General features: G+C 40.1%; 1 protein-coding gene across 4 annotated transcripts; it reads right to left on the bottom strand.

The window, feature by feature from the left end:
* Positions 1-3,868: 3,868 nt before the first annotated feature.
* Positions 3,869-19,435, bottom strand: CCDC126 (coiled-coil domain containing 126). Of its 4 annotated transcripts, none has more exons than XR_006163049.1 (4): positions 19,386-19,435; positions 18,772-18,855; positions 9,568-9,698; positions 7,972-7,998 (listed from the first exon to the last, which is right to left on the bottom strand). XR_006163049.1 is itself a non-coding variant. In XM_033071397.2 (3 exons), the coding sequence occupies exons 2-3, from the start codon at positions 7,830-7,832 to the stop codon at positions 5,287-5,289; spliced, it is 420 nt and encodes a 139-aa protein (XP_032927288.1). In that variant the 5' UTR covers positions 7,833-7,998; positions 18,772-19,180; the 3' UTR covers positions 3,869-5,286. The 4 variants fall into 4 exon arrangements, 1 of the variants encoding a protein (XP_032927288.1); XR_006163050.1 differs by lacking the exon at positions 19,386-19,435 and adding an exon at positions 19,259-19,277; XM_033071397.2 differs by lacking the exons at positions 9,568-9,698; positions 19,386-19,435 and adding an exon at positions 3,869-5,468 and having other exon boundaries at positions 7,595-7,998; positions 18,772-19,180.
* Between the last annotated feature and the right edge of the window lie 3,796 nt (positions 19,436-23,231).

Raw genomic sequence — 23,231 nt, 5'->3', positions numbered from 1 at the left:
GACCTCCTGTGTCATGGGGTTGATGTGCCACATCTGTGCAAGATCTTTGTTAAAAACAGTCCCCTGAAACACAGTTTGGGTTTAGAGAGAAGTAAGGCAGCTTTTAGTGAGGGGTACAAATGTTAGTCTATGTCACTCATGTCAGTGTTTATGAATGAACAGCCAGTGAGAACTTACTGAGAGTAGGAAATCAAGTGAGAGGCATCTGTCCTATGAACCACTTCCCATCAAAAAAATTGAGGATTTTTTTCCTGGATTTGATCAGAGCAAGTGTTTAGCAACACTTTTTGGAAAGGAGTGCAAATGGGTCTAGAAGTACAGAATTGAACAGCTGCTTGATTTTTCTTTAATACAGACAGTTTATTAGCATCCAGTTCTAGTAAGACTCCAGCCCAAGAACTCCTGAGATCCAAATCTGGATCAGTAGACCTACTTGGGAACAGACACAAAAGGTACTTTGTAAAACTCAGAAACTGAGTTTTTAGCTAATAAAGGTATCTCAAACACTCTCTTTTTACTGTCATAGCATGAGTATTGAAATACATTTTTGGTTTAGAAAACTCATTCCTGTCTCTCATCCCTTCTAGGAGATTGTTAATAGACCTCCAAAATAAAATTCGTTAAAGACTGCTCAAAACAGGTCTTTTTTTGTAAACCGTCAAATAATTTTGAATAGCAGGGAAGAAAAAAAAAAAAAAAAGGCTTTCTGCTACCATGTACCATGAAGAAGCCATGAAGCCATGACACAAGGTAAGTAAAAGGAATGGGAATCCAGATGGCATGTTTTCCCTCCTGTAGTTGTGATGTAGCATACGGATACTGCTGGCCCAAGATCCCTGAACACATCAAAGTGGGTTGAACATATGGACACATACTTACAGTACAGCTCTGTGAGACCTAAGGTGCTGCCTACACATCAAAGACAACAGCTTAATGCTTCACAGGGTGTTGACAGTCTCCCTCAACACCCTCTGTTAACAATAAAATGTGTGACCCTTTAAATTTTTTAAAACCCTTACAAGTTTGACAAGTGCTTAAAATTATTCTGAGAGAAACATCTATAAATTGAAGATAGCCACTTCACTAACACAAAGAGTTAGGAAAAACTTGCTTTAATATTTCAGACCTCAAGTCATCATTTTGAAGCAGTAGTCAGTCATTCTATTTCTATGGATCTGGTAAATGACTGTCTAATTAGCTCTTCTGAAAATGAGAAGAATTTAAGTGGCATAAACCATAACAGAAACAGTTTCTGTCAAATTGCTCCCACTCTCCACGTGTGTTATCAATATCTCGATATAGTTAAAAGTAAATCCAAGCAGTACTCACTTTTATAAACTTCTAACCATGACCATATACTATGCTACAGTAAAAATCAGTTTATGTATTACTAAACCTAGTTTACAGTATTTAAAAAATGTCAACATGTTTTTCTTCAGTTTTGCTATCAGAAAAACAGAACCCAATTAGACACCAACTGACAAAGTAAGCTGATGAATGCCACAGGGAATATGGAATGGAAGTTTATGTGCAAGGATCAACTAATAATGAAAGGCTTTTGCTGGAGGTACTGACAAACACAGTTAGGAAACTTGTAGTAATTAAGATCACTTAGAGGTAGCAGTAGCATGTGACGCCACTGGTGCTTAAGAGATGTGATTCCATGAATGTATGTAATGTGATTTTTTAAAAAAAGTTGGCTTCATTTTAATACCTAAAGGATATTTTCAAATGCCTATGTGCATCATTCCTAACAGAGATTAGTGAAATACCCATGCAGTACCAGTCTTTTTCTAAATGAAAAATATAGCAGAAGTCTAATTTACTTTTTTTGGCTGCTATAAAGGGAAGTCTCCCATTTTGCTCTTGCCTTTGAATGTGGCATGCTATCAGATACACTAAATTGAACCCCAAAGATGGCAGACTCTCTGTTTTGTAAAGTACAGAACAATGAAAGAGCACAATCGTTAGGTAAGGAGGGTCATATTTGGATTGTTAATTGACATTCTATATCAGCTTTAAAAATATCACACCAATTTTATGTAAGAATGTTTTAGACATTCAGCTCATTCAATTAGCGCATTTTTCAGAATTAAAAAGTTTTCAAGAAAACGTAATAAACTGGGATGTTAAATTTTATGCAATAATTTTTCTAAATTACTTCTTGGTAGAGGTTCCTAAATTTACTCTAATGCTGCATTCCCATGAACAAAGGTCGTGAGAGCAGCAAATACCTCCAGAACATGTTCCTGCACAGGAGGTGCTTGATTGCTAAAGCAACTAGCACACATAACAAACATGATGAGGTTTGGAAACCTCTGCATTAGCAAATATTTTCAATTAGAATTTAGAACTATCTAGTTAGCTTTGTTAAATGATTGCGTCATTGATTTAGTAGTTACTTGGAAAAACAGACAACTCTTCACTTCGTGATGCATAATACTGGGTGCCAAGGATACTGATGTTTCACCACACTAAACACAAGAACCTGTATATCCTGGACCCGTTGCTGTATTTTTAAAATTATTTCATTTAAAACAGATCAGCAAACTTCTGCCACCTTAACAGTGCATAGGCAGCTTGTTAAGAGCTGTCTCAGTGTGTTTCAGAGGAGTGTCTGTCCATCTGTCCATCCATTCATCTCAAAAGTTCTTTAATGTGGAATCCCTCAGCACTTCTTCTTCACATACAATTGTGAGAAAAGGTTTGGATATCTTCATTAGGTTAAGATTACTATGCAGAGATTAAAAACTAATTATTTAGATGAGAAAAGCAACAGAAAGGACAAGAGAATAAATACAATTTCTCCAAGATTTTTTGCCTGCCAGGTATATAGTTGTAGAACTTGACAGCTGTATTGAGACCTCTGCTGGTTCTGTCTATTTAGACAGCAAACAATATATATTCTTATCGTTCCATTTTAATTCATTAGAACTTTTGTTTGGAAGTGGATTTTGAACATTTTTTGCTACCTACATTAAGCAATCACTCAGAGGCATAGAAGTACTGCCAATTACCTAGTAAAATCAGCTGATAAACACTCATGAGGCAAATTACAGCTGGGAAAATTCAAGTCCCCTAATTTACTGAAAGATTTCAAGAACAAAACCAAAACAATCCCCCATCCCTCAAATTAGCAGTTCTTTATATAAAATAGGTTATATGTCCTCCTGCCTACCAAAGAACAGAAGGAGAAGTAAAGGAAATAATACCCCAAACCCCATCCAGTCTAAGAACCAACCAATCATAAGGAGATTTCATACACTAAACTTGAATGAAGTCACTTTTGGGGGCTTTTGTAATGTCATCTGTAATGGGAAATACACAGCTGCATCATAAAAATTGCAGCACAGCAGAAATACTACTTAAGTATTCCTCAGAAAGAGAAAACACGCTGTGATACTATCAAGCATTTTGGACCTGGGGTAAGTTGCAGGCTTTCTCTTCCTTCTTCTTCACAAGCCCTTGGGCTCCTTACACAACCTCCTACCTTTGCTGGGCTAGCACACCTCTCATATGTCCTCTATAGGAGGCTGCAGGCTACAGTATGAAGATGTTCTCTTGCTACTCTTAATAGGAAATTTAGCCGAGACCTCCCCTTTATCCTTTGCCATTACGGATCTAAATCAGTTCTTTTATTTTCATTTCTTCCTCCCCTCACCCCTAACCAGAGGAAAGTTTCAGGGCATTAGAATTTCAAAAGCAGAAGAACTCAATGACTAAGAAGGAAGAATGCCAGAAAGAGTACTACTAGAACTCAGAAATGTACAATTTTGCAATCCAGAAACTGATAGAGCATATGTAGCAAGAATGACAAGACCATTTAATTACAAAAAAACCCCAACAAACAAACAAAACACCAGAAACATTTACAAGTACAATTAGAAATTTATTTTTCTCTTTCTGCTTTGAAGTGAGTACATGTTTACACACAATGTGACAAAAAAAAAATCAACTGGATACTAAGTACTAACTAAGATTGCAATTGTATTTTCCTTTATAACCATTGAGAATGTCAGCAGGGAAACAGAAGAAAGGAAAAAAACACATAACTTTGCCTGGTATATCACCCAATGCCTCCGGTTTTACTCATCCCCAAAACCTCACTTACAGGACACTTCTGGCAAAAGTCCCTGAACATCCTGTCCCCCCTAAACATTCAGTACAGTTCAAAAAAACAGGTTCAGTGGCACTTTAATATAATTTCAGTAACATTTGAGATACAGTGCACCACACTGCATGCAACTCACTTTGCTGTAAGGCTGACTTAGACGTAAGGCAAACATTACCTTACCTCTCAAATATTCCATGATTAGACACCCTTAGTACATATACCTCTGTTAAATGTAGAGATGCCTTTGATTCCCTTCATTGCTTTTCCTTCTGATCAAGAAAGCAATTCAGGGAGATGGTGTGCTATACTAAACACAAACTGCAAGGCATTAAAATGTTAAAAACAAACAGCAATGAATAAAAATAAACTGTATTCACATATCCAAAACTTATTTCCATCACTTAAATAATTTTATCTGCAATTACAAAATACATACACTTAAATATCTTTTTAAGAAATAATCATCTAAGATATATCAGATGATGATTTGCTTTTGATAATCTAACTGCCCTATCTCTGGCATAAAGATAAACCTGGACAGTGTTACTACCTAAGTTTTCCTATTATAATAAATTTTCTTAAATATACAGTAAATTCTCTTTAACTATTCTGACAGATAGTGCAAATAAATACATTCTTTGGGTCACAATTTTAAAATATTACCACCAATGCTATCCTCAATTTAATATTGTTTTAGTAAATAAGTAAGAAAATATTTTAAGTGTACACATCTCCTAACATCTGTTTAGCAACACATTTTCCTCAGTTACCTTGGCTTAATGCAGATCACAAAAAACAAGTAAGCTACAATACCGCCCACCTATCCAAAAGATATGTTATATTCATACTTAAATAAATATATTTAGAAATCTACCAATAAGATTCCCATTGCTTTCCACGTATTGTTATTATCCAATGGTCTACTACATCAAATCATATCAAAATATCTTTAGAGACAACAAAGATCACTTCAGAAGCACTGCTCAAAGGCAATGAAATAATGCTTTGAGAACCTAAGCACATGTTAGGCCTACATAGATCCAAGCACATTGTAGAATACAATAGTTTTACGCTTGTTTTAGAATCAACTACTGCTTTGCCCTAGCCGAGACAAAAAGCTTATCTTAAATATTACCCATCAATGATGTAGCAACACAAAGCGGTCCTGTTTGCTATCTAATGTTGCTTGCTGGCTTTCCACGTTTATTTGAAGTCACAGGCACCTGATGATTAGTTCCATTAGTGGTATTTGTTGCTGAGCCATTCACAACGATGTAATCAACTTTGTTTTCCAATTTCACTAGGCGTTGTAAAATGTCATCCAGAAGAACAGCAATTGTTCTCTTAAGATCAGCTGAAGACAATGGGAAAAAAAAAACAAATTACAAACTGTTATTTACTCTGAGTAGAAAAGAACTGCCATTTCAACATATTCACATCTTAAGACTTGCTCTCCTCCCTACCACACTTTTTGGAAAGGAGTGCAAATAGGTCCAGAAGTACAGAATTAAACAGCTGTTAGATTTTTCTTTAATAACATTTCTTTCTTATTTTAGGGAAGGGAGATACCACCATAACAGGGAACTGTGAAGGAAGCCAAATAGAGTATAAGAACAAAAACACTAGCTGGAACATTAGAAGTGGGTATTCAAAGGTATTGTTTCAAATTTCATCCAAAGAGGAGTATTTGAATACTCAGCTATGTCACCTTTTAGCCTTGGATGCAAGAGAATATATCTAAATACTCTCCAGTATAAAAAGGTAGTTAATAGCTTTCCCCTAAATGACAGATTTAGCCCATAGAAAAGCTGTTATTAGGAGGTATCTTATTGCTTCTTACATAAGCTATAAAGCAAGGGTAAAAAAATCTATTTACATCTTTGACTGAAAAATAAGAGAAAAGACGGTAAGAAAATTCTCATGTTCTGGAACACAAAACCAGTAACGTCCTTCAACAAAGAACTATTTATGCTGTTGCCAATCACCATCTTCTTGCAGATTTGAAAAACTTTAGCAAACTTACCAGGTTTTACAGGGTGTTAAGATTCCCCTTACACATTACAACTTCTACAAACTCTGTCTCTTCCCCCCTGCCCTCTAATCAGTTCTTAACTAAGCAGAAAGTTTGGGGAGAAAGATCAGAGGCATCAAAGTGAAAAAAAAAAAAGGGAGTAAAACAGATAAAATTAAAAATAAGTAGTAAATTAAATTTCAAAAAAAGAAGTACCTCACTCTAAAACTAACTAGTTCTTGTTTAGTAATGTTAAGTTTGAAAAAGAAAAAAAATTGCTAAACAATTCAAGGCAGAGTAGGGTCTGCTGTCAATAACAGTCATGTACTCTGTAGTATCATTTTGTGCTCAACAATCTGAGGGAGGGAATTGTCAAGTTTTAATTCTGATGATCAGCAGGTAGATCAAGAGATGACTTAAGTTTATATTAAACTTCAGACAAAACCACAGAAGACAAGTCTCATTTGGAAATACACTGTAAGCAGGAGAAAGCTGCAGTACACAAGGATTTTTTTATTTTTTTAAATGACAGAAAAAACAATTACACAGTAAAGGAAGGAGGCCCTTGATGACAAAACAAAAAGGCTTGAGGAGAAAACAGGGAAGAGAAGGGAGTCACTCAGTGTCATAAAAATTAATTTTACGAATTAAAGGATTAAAAGTTTAAAGACTTCAGACAAATTTTTGCTGCTTGTACTCTTACCAAATGCCTATAAAGGACATCCTACAACAGGCAGAGCCATTTAAGGAAATCTTAAGGGATCAAAGTCCATTATTATACATCTTTTGAGATACTATTTCTTAAAATAAACATTTTTATTATTTTCAGTATTTCAGAAGATTATCAAGTTCACATATTCACAAGATGGGCCCATTAGAGACAGGATGCACCAAGTATTGCAGCTTTCAAGACAAGGGACCTTATCTCCTACAGCTACTTCTAGAACAAGGGGAGACTCTGCCAAAATCGTAAGTCCCTTGCAGTCTCCACACTGCAAACTCAACTAGTATGTTGCTTTTTCACTGCTTTTTTAAGGAGAAGAAAATTCAGGAAATAAAGGCAGGAAGGTACTAGAGGTACTAGAAGGTACAATGAGGTACTAGAAGAATCTGGAATGTTGAAGTGACTTAATATAAAACTTTGTCCCTGTATCAAGCACGTGCTGATTCCTCAGTAGCTGAAGAGTCAGAAAAAGACCAATGTGCTGCTACTTCTGTAAGTAACTGTATTCATGTACCTGAAGAGATCTAAAAATAAAGTCCTGGAAAGCAAAAATTTCACATATGAATCTTCATTTTTGCAACTCATCTTAATCTTCAACTTCATTGAATAAACTAAAACCAATTCATTTAATACAGAGATGTCTTTTTTGTGCTGAAGAGTATACACTATTTAAGAAAAAAAATATAATTACAGTTTTCAGAAAGAGAATATATTCAAGTAACTAGTATGGCTTTTTTCCTCTTACCATATCCGGACATGGAGGCTCCACCACCACCATTCATTAGGTTTTTATTTTCTTCTGCCAGTGCTTTGACATATCTTTTACTGAGATCTAATATCTGTCCACGCAACTCAGCACTGCTTTGGCGTCTTGGATACTGAAAAGTGTAGCGTAGCAACATCAAACCCCAAATGATTCCAAAGACTAGTAAAAACATACTCAGTTTCTGGGACATATTTTTTCTTGAAAATGTTAGAAACATTTCTGCTGCAGGCCACAGGCACGTCCAAATCTTGAGAAAAGTAAGTGAATTTGGCTTTGTCAAATTATATTACATATTAAACAAAAATAATATTTCTATGAAGTGAAAAATCTTCTGGCTGGATCATCTTGAATATATCTTCTCATGTTTTGGCTGGTCTTGATTCCTGAAATTTGTAAAGTATCACTTGGTTATTCAAAACTGTTACAGTTGATCTCAACAACAAATACCAATTTCCAAATACAGTATTATTGCATCATCTAGCAAACAAGTTTTTTAATCTTGGAAGTTCAGTTATATTTCCTTCTAATCTGTTATTTACAGGGTTTCCTCTTCCTATTTTTATTGATTTTTATTCTCCAAATATCAAAAGTTATGTGCTTCCACACACCCAGACACACTCACACATACTCAGGCACACCCAGACACTCTGTAGTGGCACTCTGTATCAGAATATTGAGACCAAGTTTATTGTGCTGCAGAGCTCTCAGATAAGCCTGACTCAGGCTCCACGGCACTTTCCAGCCCCTCCACTGACCAGTTCCATGGGCCTGATGCCAATATCCCGCTGTCTGCTGCCAACACAAGTGCCACTGCCAGCAGGGCACCAAGCCCTGCTTGTCCCTTACCCTTCACCTTCACTCTTCAGATAATCCTCTCAACAGGCGAGCCAGTGTGCCTGATTCAAGTGGCAAATTTTTTAAGTGCTCTTATATCAACATGCATATCTAAATTATTCTGAAAATTATTAACCCAAGGCAGGGGCGACATTAGGACTTGGACACCACAGTTGCTGTAAAGTAACAGCCAGTTGTGTGTAAAATGCCCCGTGGCAGTCACTGCCAGTACATAAACAGACAGACATCCAACACACAGCAATCTGAACTCCCACTGTAAATGCAGTAGAATGTATTTTACTCAAGGAATTTGATTATCCCCCCTAAAACTGTTTCAAGATACTAATTTGTCCTAAGTACATAAAATAAGAGGGAAAACAATAAAAACTTACATTCCACAGCATGAATATCTGGAATCATGTGGTTTAAGATTTCCTGAAACAGAGCTTTCCTAAACATATACTAACCAAAACTTCTTTTCCCTAGCTCTTCGCCAAATCCAGGGCTCTGCACTCAGACTTTAAAGAATAAACTGGACCCACATCATTATGCATCTACATGATCTCTGAACAGTACCAAATATGATGGAAAACATTAGGAGGTCGAGGAGAACAGTATTCATGTGACTGCTCAGAAGACGAAACAGTATCTCCCAAGAAGAGACCATAAGTTTCAAACCCCATTCCCAAAAGTCTCTACTTCTATTAAAAAGAAAAAGAAAAAATACTGAAAAGAACAGATAGCTCTTGCAAAACTTAAATTTAGTTCAGCTCTCCACAGATCTCCAGCTATATCTCATCCTGAAGCATTTAGACAATATCACTACAGTCCTTCGGAGTAGAAATAACTCTGCCATCACACTGTAAACAAGACCACAAGCCAGGATAAGAGGTCTAGCCAAGAGGAACAGATTGAATAAACTCCTGCCAAGCAGCAGCAGGAATTGCAGACTGGGCCATCGCCATGTATATCTGATTCACAGTGCACACGCTGACTACTGAAACTAATGGAAATCAAGGACTTAACCTGCTGGGAAATTGCATAACACCCACATACTGACTAGAGGCAAGGGAAATGGGAGCAAGGTATACCAAAATGAAGGGAACTTGCCACTTTACCTATGAATTTTTAAAGGCCATTCCCGCTTCATGAATTCCAGTGTAATCTCAAAGTTCTGGGGATTTGGTCTCCTCTTTTCCCCCGAAGTGCATGCACGTCTAGTGACTCATAAAACACTCCCTGCAAAATCCTTGGGGTAAAAAAAAAAAAAAGAGAAAAAATTTTAAAAAGGAAACTTATAACACAAAGTAGGAAAAAAAGAGTATTGGAACAGCAGACACGCATATTAGGAAGGAAACAGCAAAGTAAGATAGATGGACTGGAATATTCTTGTATCTCTTGTTGCCCTGAAGGATCAGCACTTTTCTACAAGAACATTATAGTTTCAAGAAAACTTGGACTTGGAATGGACCTTTGTTTCCAGTAATTTCGAGGTAGTATCCCATAAGTAACAGCACACATGAAAGAGGGTATACTGCCTTTTGTGATCTTTATTCTCCCTCATTCTCTCAAAGCACACAATATGCCAAGTTGGAAATTCTCCCTTGAACAGGAAAAAAAGGAAGCTGAGACTTCCTTCTTCACACTGATTTATCCTGGATAGAAATGCTGGCATATCACTCTCCCAACCACAGCTGAAGGACTTTTGCTGCAAAGGCAAAGCATTGCAGAGAGGAACAGGAAAAAAAGACGCATCAAAGCTAGACTTACAATTTCTACCATCTCTAATCACACAGCCTGAGACAAAAGGAAGACAACCATGAAGACGAAGGAGTACAACCAGAACCAAATTTGAAAATCTGAGGAAGGAAAGAAAAAAAAAAAAACAAAACCCCAAACCATCTGTTGAGGGTGGGGGCAGTGATCCTTATCTCTGCGGGTGATATTCTGCTAATGGGCCATCCATTGAAACCAGGTGGGGCATTGTTCTTTATCTTTTCACAACCCATCCTTCCTCCAGGGAGTCATTTTCTGCTAATGGCCCATTGAGTCCCACTGTGTGACTGATAAAATTACTGCATCCCATTGGAAGTTGCTCCAGCCAGGGCGAAGACCCCAACATTTCTTACCAAGATAAAAGCAGAGGTTTTGGGACACTAAGGGAGCCCCTTTCTCCACTGGACTCCAGAGGCAAACTGGATTTCTGCACATCACCACTGGACCTTTAGAGGGAAACTGCACCTTCTGCAGGAGCACTGCTCCAACTGAACCACATCTGTCACTGCAGGAGGATGCAGCCACCATTTAATGGGACTGCTACCAACACCCTGCCTGACAGGGTGTCAGGTTGTACTCTGACTTTGTCAGGGTTTGGGGTTTGTTCCTTTGTAGTACTGTATTTCTATTTTAATTTCCCTAGTAAAGAACTGTTATTCCTAATTCCCGTATCTTTGCCTGAAAGCCCCTTGATTTCAAAATTATAATAATTTGGAGGGATGGGGTTTACATTCTCCATTTCAAAGAGAAGTTCCTGCCTTTCTCAGCAGACACCTGTCCTCCAGCAACTTTTCGTTCTTTGTCCATATATAAACCGCACTTCGAGTTCAGACCAAAATTTTAGTCAAAATGGTGCGGCTTATAATTGTGAAATTACTGTACTTTAAATCAGCATAGTATTTTAAATCAGCATGCGTATTTAAATTATTCTGAAAGCTACAAGCCCAAGCCAGGAGCAATATTAGAACTGCAGCTACGACCAATTTCTGAATGAGGATCTGACACTAGATTTCACAGATATATAAAGAGCTTGGTTTTCTTCACTGTTGCCATTGCTGATAGTCTAAGAAAATACTGCCAAAACCTACCAATGTGGATACAACTTTGTCCAGTAGTACCACAACACTGACACCCATCTGGCAACAAAAACAATGAACTAAGGCACTCATCACCTCCAAAATAAAATCATGTCTCTATCCTGTATACCTGCATTTCAAATCAGTCATATATAAATTATATTATTGACTGCATAAAACAAAAGAAGCAAAGGTAAAAGAAAGAGCTACACAAAATGTTCCATAATAAAGCAGTTATACTTAACTACTACTTAACTAGCATCAGACTTCAGTTTGAGTACTGGCCCTTCTCTATGGAAACCAGTCCATACCTACAAAACAACCTTCTTGAATTTTGTTGCAGTCTTTCTCAAATTCTGCTTTACTCACTCCCAGAAAACCAAGAGATTATATTAACATACAATACAAAAACTAAACGGTCTACAATGCAAAGGAATGCCTCATGCATTCCTCAGGTTATCAGGAAAACTGTGCATACAGTAATTTCACGAATACAAGCCGCAGCAATTTGACAAAAATTTTGGTGGAAACCTGGAAGTGCGGCTAATAGTCGGGGGCGGCTAATCTGTGAATAATTTTCTGACATTTACAACCCCAGACGTGCCAGCCAGGGCGCTGAGCCAAGCACCTGCCAGTAAAAGCTGGCATTTCGCGATTGTTACAAAGTGTTACTCTGTTGCCCTGGCTCCCTGCAGGCAGCACGGGGGGCGGGGAGAGAGGCGGGAGAGCTCTCTTCTTCCCTCCTCTGCCGCAGCCGGGGGAGAGATGGTGGGACCCGCACCGCCATTGCCGCGGCTCGGGGAGGAGGGGGGGACCCCTCGCCGCCATTGCCGCGGCTCGGGGAGCTGACGGGGGCCCCGCGCCGCCATTGCCGTGGCTCGGGGTGGGGGGGGGGGGGCTCTGCCCCCACCCTCCGCCGCCGTGGCGGGAGCAGGGGGTGCTCCGTGCCCGGCCGGCGCCGTGGCCGGAGCGGGGCCGGGGTGAGCGAACCCAGAGGCGGCGGCCAGCCCCGAGCGGCAGCGCCGGGCTGGGCCACCCGGCCCCGTCAGCAGCCCCTAGCGGGCCGAGCCTGCACAGCCTTAGTTGAGCCAGTAAACCCTCCGCCATGCCGTGGTTCTGTTGGTATTTGGCAACTTTGTTGCACGCGGGTCCTCATTGCGAACGACAGAGCGGCTTATATTCAGGTGCAGCTTATTTATGGACAAAAAACGAAATATTTGCCAACACCCAGAGATGCGGCTTATACTCAGTGCGGCTTGTATTCGTGAATTTACTGTACTTAAATCCTTAAAAATTTATTGCACCTTACAGCACTGCCACTTTTGCCAGTCAATCAGCTTATGAAAGACTGGGACATACTCATCATCATTTTTCTAACCTGCCAAGAGACTCCAGCCTTCCTAAACCACTGGAAATGGTTTTAGGGCAAATTTAAACCTGTCTTGCAGAGATGATTAGTGTACCTTCCAGTTTGAAAAAAATGTATAGGACAGATGACGGTAATTATTTGTAAGAGAAAAAGAAAGCAGCAGGTCCATCAGGTATTTTTGGTAGTCATTAATAAGCACTTTGCAGATGCAAAGAATATAGAAAACTAAAGCCTGAGAGAAACCCCTTTGATTCAAAGATGAAAAATACTTCTAAGAATAAAGCCAAGAAAAATGCAGTGAAAATAATATTGTTAACATACAGTCCAATAAAGTCACCTCCTAGGCCATATATTTTGAAAGATAGAATCTCAAACACTAAGGCAGTAGTTCCTCAGTGATTCCCTAGAGAACTAGGTCTCTACAGACAGGTCTCTAATGCACTCATATATTAGGAAAGTAAGCTTTGAAATGTGGGAATTTTGCTCAATCTATTACTTATTACCACAATATTTATCTGTTTCTCACTTTAAAATTATGATCAACAACAACACGACATGGTGCATTCAAGAGCAGGTCTGGCATTGCAACCAAATATTAACTGCATAAAAAGAAGTGATTTATTAAGACAGAGTTTTAAAAAAACCACATACAGTCATAGAAGCATGCATCCAATTAAAGAGGAAGTGGGAAAAAAACTTGTAATACAGACAGCAGACAGGACAGTACAAATAAAAGCTGACATTAATAATTACTATAAAACAATTGGACAGTACAAAATTATTACCTTCTCAGTGGGAGCACCAAAAATTGTGACATCATTAACGATTTAAAATTACATCTGTACAAGAAATTACTATTAAATTCATGGCAGCAAACATCCCTCAATACAGAGAGGATACTGCACCAGTAAACAAACTGCCTGTAAATATGCAGAGTGATACCTCATTGCAATAACCAACAAACATTGCAGAAAGACAAGAACCACTGGGCATTACATAATACTAGGAAAAAAATTTCTACACTAGCATCAAGCTCCACTCTATTATTTTCCCTTTTTTGCATCCATTTACAGAGTGCACCCTCTGGCCCTTTTACCTCTGTGACCTCCAAAGTATTTTGTTTTCTAATTTTGCAACAGAAAACTTTGAGCACCACTCAGCTGACAGGAATCAGTTGTGCTGACCACTCTGAGAGCAAACAGGCTGGTTCTGTGTTATCTGGAAAACCTTCAGTCATTTCCGTGAAGCAGTGAAAATGGAAGTCTAAAGAATGACTGATACACATCAAAACAGCACAGAACATATTCACTAGCCAACAAATTTTAGAAGGCTGAGGCAATGAAATAAGCACCTAGAAGCCCAGGAGCTCACATGCTGAGACTTTCTGGAATGCCAAAAATGATGTTTGTATTCTGGTAATTTGAAGTCTAAGATTGCTATTGGTTTGGCAGCAGTGAAAAATCCACATGAGGTGCAGCTGGCAAGCGGGTGCCCAAAGAAGTGAAGTGTTTACACAGAGGCCTGATTAAAACTGGTGCATAAGTAAGAACCACATTCCTCATATGTTTATGAGTACACAAGTTCTTGAGAAGATGCCAATGGAACTACTGTACTGTACTGGCACATCCACACTGGTGACTATTGCAGACCAATGCTGTCCTTTGGTTCCCAGGTTCATTAATCAGGTTCACTCAGCTGCAAAGTACCATAAAAGAGCAGGATATTCTACTCAGAACCAACCTATAATAGCAATGCCAGTTCACAGACAAGTGAAACCACATTTAGCTGTCTTTTGATAAAATTTATTCTCAGCACTGCAAGTATTCCTATTATTGCTGCTGCAAAATTTGGTCAACAGAAAAACACTGCAGCAGAGAGGAAAAAGAGAATACTGTACTGACAAAACCTCAGCAGAGCCCACTAAAACATGCTGATGAAACTCAAGGGTCATTCCAGAAAGCATCAGAGATGAGTAGACAGAAGAGACTGTTTATATTAATAACTGCTAGACTCAAGTGAAAATATCAGTACTATAAAACATGCTGCTATCCTAAGAACAGGTAAGAAGGCATACTTCTGGGTTAAAAAAAAGGTTGCCATATCACTAGAAAGGCTGCTGGGCTGCAGATTTTAGCAGTTCTGTACCACTTTCAGAGCATGTTGCCAAAGGAGTCTGCCTTTGCGTCTTTTCCAGGACATCTATGTTTATACCTTCTTCTACACCATGTGTTCATTCCCTGCTTCCACGTGCCCAAGACTTGCAATTACCTTGGCACACTAAAAAAAAAGAAAAAAAGAAAAAAAATCCTTTTGCCTTACTAGCTGCCTTTTGGGGAACATCTTTAATGGGTATTCCAAGTGAAAGAAACACGAGGCTTAAGAGAATATCAAAAATGGGTAACTACCAAAAATACCTATGCTTCTACAAAGGAAGAACAAAATCATGTGTGCTCCCAAGAGTTCTGTCTCTCAATGCAGCCAAAGGATATATGGGCCAACAAAACATGCAGCTCATCAAGCAGACACAGTGCTGCTGACTGCTGGGACTACCTCAAACATATCTTAAACCAGGAAAGGTTTTACCTCCTACAGGCTTCTAAGAACAGCACCAATTTGTCTCGTAGATGAACTTCAAGTTGAGAGCACAAACATATTGCTTTCGACTGGAAAACCCACACAGTAAGCTTATTGTGGTTCTGGTATAAAATTATCTGAGAGCCCAAACACTAGACCACCTTTTGTCAGTATTTTACAAATACTAGAGAGCTGTTTCTATTTAAATGCATGCATTCCTATTTTAATTGGTTTTGTTTTACATTTTCTACCAAGAATTATTTTCATTTTGCATTGTGTCTAAGAAGTCTCCTCAAGTACCTTAGAGTATCTTTTTTTTCGGCACCTTCCCCCTTTATTTTGCCTACTACTGCCAATGAATGCTTTTAAAATAAACCAACCATTTAAAAACAGAAATTCTTTGTTCCTTGCCTGTGGGCAGTCAGCCAAGATTCAAGATTTTGAGAGGGGAAATGGCTTGGCAAGACTTGTGAAGAAAATTAAAGCAAGCAGATATCAATAGGGCAGTATATCAATAGGGACAGTATGTTACACTTGCTGAACTTTCCCTCCTCCCACTGGGTCCATCTAGGCCCCAAAACATTTCTACATCTCTGTATCAGAGTCTTAAAAATAATAATAGTGAAGAAATATTTAAAAAAAAAAAAATCTCAGGTTCATTTTCCCTGAGACTATTTTCTCTATTTTCTCTTCATGCTTTATTGCTACCATTCATGTCACTGTAGGACCCTTGCTCCTTGGTAAGAGTCGCTTATGAAAGAGCACAAGGCACTTTCTTGGCTTCTAATTTCCCCGTAACACTGCCACAATTTATTAATTGCAGGCTATGACAAGTACCCCCACAGCACTCCCTTTGTATCACTCTTTCCAAAGCCCCTGAGACTCCAAAGCCTCCTCCTGAGACGATAATGTTTAGCTAATTTTGACTAGTTTTACAGAGAGCCAAGCCTACAAGATGATGCATGTAGGTGACTGGTAAGAGAGGGACTTTCACTGAATGTTTTAAGGAGAGCTAAAAGGAAGGCAGCAGTCATTAAAGAGAATTATGAATGGAGGGGGTAGACAACTAACTAAGTGACAGCTGCAATGCAGGAGAGATTGCCACTGCTCACACATGTACACAGTGCACCACACAAACACTATTCCTGTAGAACAGCAACAAAAAAGGACTTGTTCCACTGGGGAGAGAGGAATAATTTAACTTGTCTGGTTTTCTTTCAAGAGACCTGTACAATTCAAACTGAGTATGAATTTGTCCACCAAAATTATGTTTCTATGGCAAAACTGCAATACAGACGAGGCTTTGGATTCATGCCCCTTCCCAGCAGGCTGAACCAGATGAAGATTTCAGAAAAATAACACTGGAGGAAATATTAAAGACACGTTATTTCTTTTCTTCTACATCTTTTCTTCTACAATCTCATTTCTAGATTGACTTGTCAGCTCAATGTAGCATAATAATGGATTATGACAGACATTAGTTAACTGTAACACCACAGTAGTGCGCACTGCAAAATACTTTATTCTTAACATTAAAGAAAAAGTACCCAGAAATGGATTATTTATATCATGGTAGCCTCCTATTTCTTTAGTATTACTGAAGAAACCAATTTCAATGGAATAAGTTTTGCATTCCCTTGTCTAGGCCTCCAGTTCAGACCCTATTTTACATGGGCAAAGTACCCATTCAGTTCTGAGCAATCCAAAATTAATCTTCTAAATTACATAGGCAAATGCTAATATATCTGTTTTGTGTAAAGTTTGTAACATTTTTTGTAAACCATGGAAGAAAATATAAGAGGCTGTTATTCATAATGCTCAGCTGAGAAAACCCAGCTCACAAAATGGCACAGATTATCAATCACAGGTGAAAGAGGTTGTTAAGAAAAAAAAGAGCATATAAAGTACATTTTAGCTGTAAACTTGTACCAGGAAAAACAGATTCATTTGAGTGACTGAGCCTCACAGATTTTTGACAGCTACTAGAAAATGGTTATTTTTTACACACACTAGTCTTCAGATACATTGACTACACAGCTGACAGTTTTAGCTGACAGCATGCATTTATCCTACTTACAGTTTAGGCAAGATGCAAGAACTAGTCCCCTTTACTATTCTCAAAAAAGGTACAAGTGATCACGAACTCCAGGGAAAATATCTTACTTTTAGCAGCTAAATGACATCCAATCCCCAAGATACTTCACAGTTTGTGAGTAGCTGATACCAATGCCTCCTTCAAGGAGATAACAGCCAAAAAGGAGTCTCTAAAATCAGATACTACAAAAGCTTTCAAAAGAAAAAAAAGGGGTGGGGGAAGGAAATACCTTTATCTGCAACTGTAAAAACTTTAGGAAAGAGACCTATCTACTACACCAAAGGAATTCAGCATAATTGCTAAATTCTCTGGAGTTCTCAAGTACCTATTAAACAGTTATATATTTAAACACCTAAAATAAGAAAAAGAGGCCAGAATAACTGAGGCTTTATACTCATGGGTATCTGCAGTCAAAACGGGAACTAAGATAACAGTGAATTTCTACATTTGGTCTAAAACTGCAATCACGCTGCTTGTGACACTACCAGAAGATGCTACTCACAATACAATATTACCCTCATATTGTCTCCTTTATCCGATATTCCCATGAGAGTAAAACAGCAATTCATTACATTCGCTCCAAAATTAACACTACGTTACAGTTAGGACATATCACATGCACACTAGGATGTACATCATGTTCATATTCTCTTAAAATAAAAAGTTGCAATTCCTACAAAGATCGCTTTTCACAGTGAAAAAACACACCCATCTACCTCCAGTTCATCCACTGAGGGGGCAAAACAACAACAAAAAACCCCAAAACAGCAACCAAAAAGAACTAGTTAACCCAATCTGCACTGTTCTAAGGAAACTCCACATCATGTCATAGCATAGAACAAAAATTCTCTCTGCTTGTTTTGTGGCACACAAACACAGAAATTACACTCCACTCTAGCTGTCAGTATCTTTTAGATGACAAGAGACATAAAAGAGAATTTACAGGATGCTACCATGTTAGGTTAGGGAACCGAGGAGAGAGTTTATTAATAATTAATGATGAACAGAGCTACTGAAATAAGGTAGAGATAATAGTACGTTATACATATTTACCAAAATAAACTTAATCAAAGATAAGTGCAGTCAAAACATCATCAGATGCTACAAATAAAAGCAACTTTATTATATTCTATGAAGGAAGCATTACTCTGCAACTCTTGCCGTCAGGAAATCCCATATATAATAATCTCCTAAAACTGAGTGTTTCAAATCTTGCAGACTTCATTCAGCATTACTTTTTCCTATTTCTTCAACAGTATCAATGTCAGTGAAATATTTACCCATTTGTTTTGGGTTTTTTAATGCAGACTTGTTAGCGCCCGAGGATCGCTTAACCTGACATTGTTAAGGATCCTGCCTTTGCCTGAATAAGATTTCTTTTTTCTTTACCCCTTCCTGTAAGCTCTATCACACCACCCTAATCATACTTTACCTCTTTTGAAGTTATGTCCTTACAGCAGAAGACATCGATCTTGCAGAGTCACTGCAGTCACAGCTTTACACTGGAAGACCACCGCTAACGACGAAGGAAAACCAGAAAACCCTCGTTTGCTCTACCGCTTCCTGCCCACCCAAGGACACTGCATCACATCCCGGGCACACGGATCCCGGCCTCAGCGGGACCCGCCGGGAAGGAAGCCCCAGGGAAGGCGAGCCCGTCCCGCAGCTCCCGGGACCCGTCGGGAAGGAAGCCCCAGGGAAGGCAAGCCCGTCCCGCAGCTCCCGGGACCCGTCGGGAAGGAAGCCCCAGGGAAGGCGAGCCCGTCCCGCAGCTCCCGCAGGAGGGGCGGACCAAGGCGGGCGCTCAGGCGCGGTGCGCACCCGCGCGTGCGGGAGAGCCGCAGCCACCCTGCGCCATCCCGGTGCCGCCCGAGCGTGCAGCCACCCCCAGCCCTTCCCCGGTGAAAACACGGACGGACAGCGGGACGGACGGGCCCCCTCACGCTCCCACCGCCCCGGCCCAGGAGGCGGTTCTGGGGTTCTGCCGGGGCCGGGCCGGGCCGGGGCGCCCCCGCACAGCGCCCCCCGCCGGCCGCCCCGCGCTACCTCCGCTCGCCGCCTCCGCCGCCTCCTCCCGGCCCGCGCCCGCACCCGCGCGCCGCTTCCGCCCGCGCCGCGCGCCCGGAGCCCCGCCCCCGCCCCGCCCTCGCCGCAGCGCGCGCCCCTCCCGCCCGCCCGGCGCCGCGGCCGCCCCCCAGCGGCGGGAGGGGGCAGGCCCCGCGCCCCGCGGGGAATCTGTCCTCATCCCTTGTGCTCTGGGCAGCGGAGCGGGGCTGGCCATGGTCAGGCTAGAGAAGACTCAGAGGGTCTCATCGATGCATTTGAATATCGCAAAGGCGAGTGCCAACAGGATGGTGCCAGACTTTTGGGTGGTGCCCCGCGACAGGACGGCGAGCAAAGGCCGTGAACGGAAACACGAGAAGTTCCACCCCAACATGAGGAAGAAATTCCTGGCGTTGAGGGTGGCAGAGCGCTGGAACAGGCTGGCCAGGGAGGCCATGGAGTCTCCCTCTCTGGAGACATTCAAAACCCAGCTGGACATGTCACCTGCTCTAGGTGACCCTGCCTTGGGATGGGGTTGGACTGGGGGATCTCCAGAGGTCCCTTCCACCCCTAACAATTCTGTGATTGTGCATGGCTGGGGTGGTATACAAACCCCCCCTCGATAATTGCCTCAATAAAATTCATGGTGAGTGCAAGACTGTGCTAGACCCAGGCTCTTCCTGCACAGAGCTGTTTGAAGGAAGCTGGTATCAGTTAAGGAAAGGTGAACATAAGGGCAAAGTAAAGAGCACGCTCAACAGCTGCAGAGTTGATAGCACTCAGAAGTACCTGTTGGTCACCTTATCTCAATCCCTTCAGCGTGCATCGCCCCCCTCCCTTCAAACGTGCGTCATGGCTTCTCCCTGCTTTCCAACCTCCTTATTCTGCACAGGTTTATGCGGGAAAAATCAGCATTTCAATGCGATGCTGTTCTAGAGAAAGGGATATTAATACAGCAGAGTGGTTAGTGGCCTAGACCTACAGGTATACAGACAAAACTCTTGGCAGGTGCTGTGTCAGCTGATGAATCCGAGATCTGTGGTGAAAACTGTATGACAAAACAATATCAAGCATCATGTTTCTCTTCAGTGACATATGAAAATCAAACCTTAAAGGTATTTCTATAGTCCTTATATTTGTAGGTAATAATATTCTTGGTATCATTTCAAGGGGTAGAGAAAAGCCCAGGATTGCAGGTATGTTACAGTATAGTGTATTATTTGTCAAAGTGAAAAAAACAAACAAAAAACCCATAATTAGATTGCTGCTGCAATGTTATTTCATTCTTTCACTATCTGTGGACAGTCCTTTCTAATTTAATTTGCATTGCTATTGCTCTGTCCTTTTCAAACATGTATTAAGAATTTCCTCTCCTAATGTGTTTAAACTGCTAAATGGTAATGGCTAGAGAACAGCACACTAATTAATATGCTCTGCGATTAGCAGCTTCTGCCTCCTCGCTTAACCAGTTAATCCTATAATCTGTATATGCAGATAGGAATACATGCAACTTCATACTTGCCTTACTGCCACTCCTATTTTTCCCTCTTCCTGATCCCTTATCAGTTGTTTATACCCTTTCACTTCAGGGAATGGGCCTGATCTGGGCCTATCTTTCTCCCCAAAGTGTATTTTTTATCAAAATTGTGACTACTCTATACTTACTACTTCATTAAAGCTAACACTGTATTAAACCAGTGTATTAATGTTTCTCGAAAAACCTCTATAAGGCATATTTGAAGAATGTGTAATTATGTCACGTTAGCTTATCCTTTAGGCCATCTCCAGAAGTATCTTCCATTTAAGAGATCCTCCCAAAGACCCAGATGAACCTCAGAGTCTTGCTAATAACTAGTGAAAGCTAAAATAGAATATAAAATAATTATTGTCTTTATGGTCCAGGAAACTATGGTGAAATCATTGTAGAGAGCAATGAAGACAGAGAAGTTATGGGGAAAATGGTGAAGGCAGTTTGTAGTTTTCAATTAAAAATCAATTAAACTTTTGAAAAATAGGTATTTATGTCAGCAACTGCCATTTTTATTCTAGGTTTAATTGTCAGAACATCTTAAGATAACAGGAATAAAAAAGTTCTGCTGGAATAATGCAAATGTCTTGAATGTGTGCATCAAGTCTAGTGCATCTCTCAGGAACTGAAATCACAATGTGGACTGTAGCTAGATTCTCATACATGTCCATGTTAGCAAAAAGTATATTCCTGTCCTGTATTCTCCTGACCTTTCCCTCCCTCCCCTGCTTGGTTTCGTTTTGGTTTTTATTTCAGTGTAACTAAATACATGATGTATTTTCAGTGGGTCCTTCATATTCCATTTTTTCTGTGATCCATTCTATGGTAGAAGACTGATCAGTATTTTCATCACAGAATTTAAGCCTGTCCTTCATGCTCATTCCTTCTTTTCCCCTGTAGTTATAATATAGGTAACATCAGACAGGATCAGAGTATGCCAGAACAGTATGTGATCTTGCAGTAGAATAAGTACTTTACTAACAAAGTTACATTTGAAAAGGAAGATGAACAACTCTATCTACCAGAGCTGAATGGAGTAGAGCTGCTATAAAAGAGAGATTGTGACTTGGATTCAGAATTGTTTTTTGAAAGTGAGACATCAGCAGAGGCTAAAACTCAGGCCAGCCTCCTAGGAATAGAAATTTAATTGTAATTAAACAGGAACTGATTAGGGAATCAACTGAAACTTTTTAAGTAAGTGACACGGCAAGTGACTTTTACTCAAAATTAAATATTTTGCAGACCTAGATGACGAGGAAGACTTTTCCTCAATACTGCCTTCTTTACCTCTGTGTGATAATTTACTCTTCAGTCAATTATTTGCTTCTGAATCCCCAAGGAAAAGAGCAAGGGCTGGCACGTACAGTTCCAGCCTTCCATTTACAACAGAAACACAAAACAATCAACATTATTTCTGGTCCAGGTAGGAAGAAACAGAACTATTCCTGTAAAGAAGAGTGTATGTCAGGGCTCCATTAGAACCTCAAGCTGTGGTGACCAGTGGCTACCAGTGTTCATGTGACATCTCCACTGGGACAAAGCGCCTGTTGGGAATCCAGTGCTTTCCTGCACTGACAGAGCAAGTTTAGCTGTTTCATCTTCTTGGGAAATTTTCTGACTTGAGGAGCTACATATGTGGTCTCAAATGCCTGCAAGGTATCAACTGCTGTACCTATTGGTGCATGCTGGAGGAGGAAACACCAAAACTGCACATGATACAGGATCAGGGAAACCTTTCTGAGGTGACAGAGCAGAAAGGATAAAGCTTTTAATAATAGTGGTTAAAATGAAATTCTCATAATTGCAAGTCAAAATTTAGGCCTTTGTTTCACAGAAGCACTCAAGACCAGATCCTGTGACTTTACCTTCACGTGTGTACAATAAAAGCAGCCCTCCAGCCTTGCATATTAAATATCCTCTTGCCATAAGGATATTTATATCCATATAAATATTCTTCCTCACACCACGGGAGCAGAAAGCCAGAACATGTTCTGGGGAGGTGGAAGATAAGGAGACACAGGAGCAAGGCAGATAATTTCCATGGCGTGAAGGAGCAGTCCTCGTAGGAGAGAGGATGAGACCTTTGTGTGTGCAGGGGCAGGAGCTGCCCCGTGTTGTCCCAAAATAAGTTCCTTTCAGCCGGTGTGCAAGAGGCCAGTCCACACAGGGTGGAGGTATTTGATTTATTGACAGTTCTGCGCAGAAAGGGGTGCTGGGTGGGAAATCCACAAAGCCTTCACGACGACCCCGCAAAACTTTTCGCTATTTATACATTTTAGCAAACAAAGGCGCTAATGTCCCTTGGCTACAAGTTACCTCGT

This window comes from Catharus ustulatus, chromosome 1 (genome assembly GCF_009819885.2).
Source record: "Catharus ustulatus isolate bCatUst1 chromosome 1, bCatUst1.pri.v2, whole genome shotgun sequence".
Taxonomy (NCBI): Eukaryota; Metazoa; Chordata; class Aves; order Passeriformes; family Turdidae; genus Catharus; species Catharus ustulatus.
This window is presented reverse-complemented; position numbering and strand designations above follow the sequence as displayed.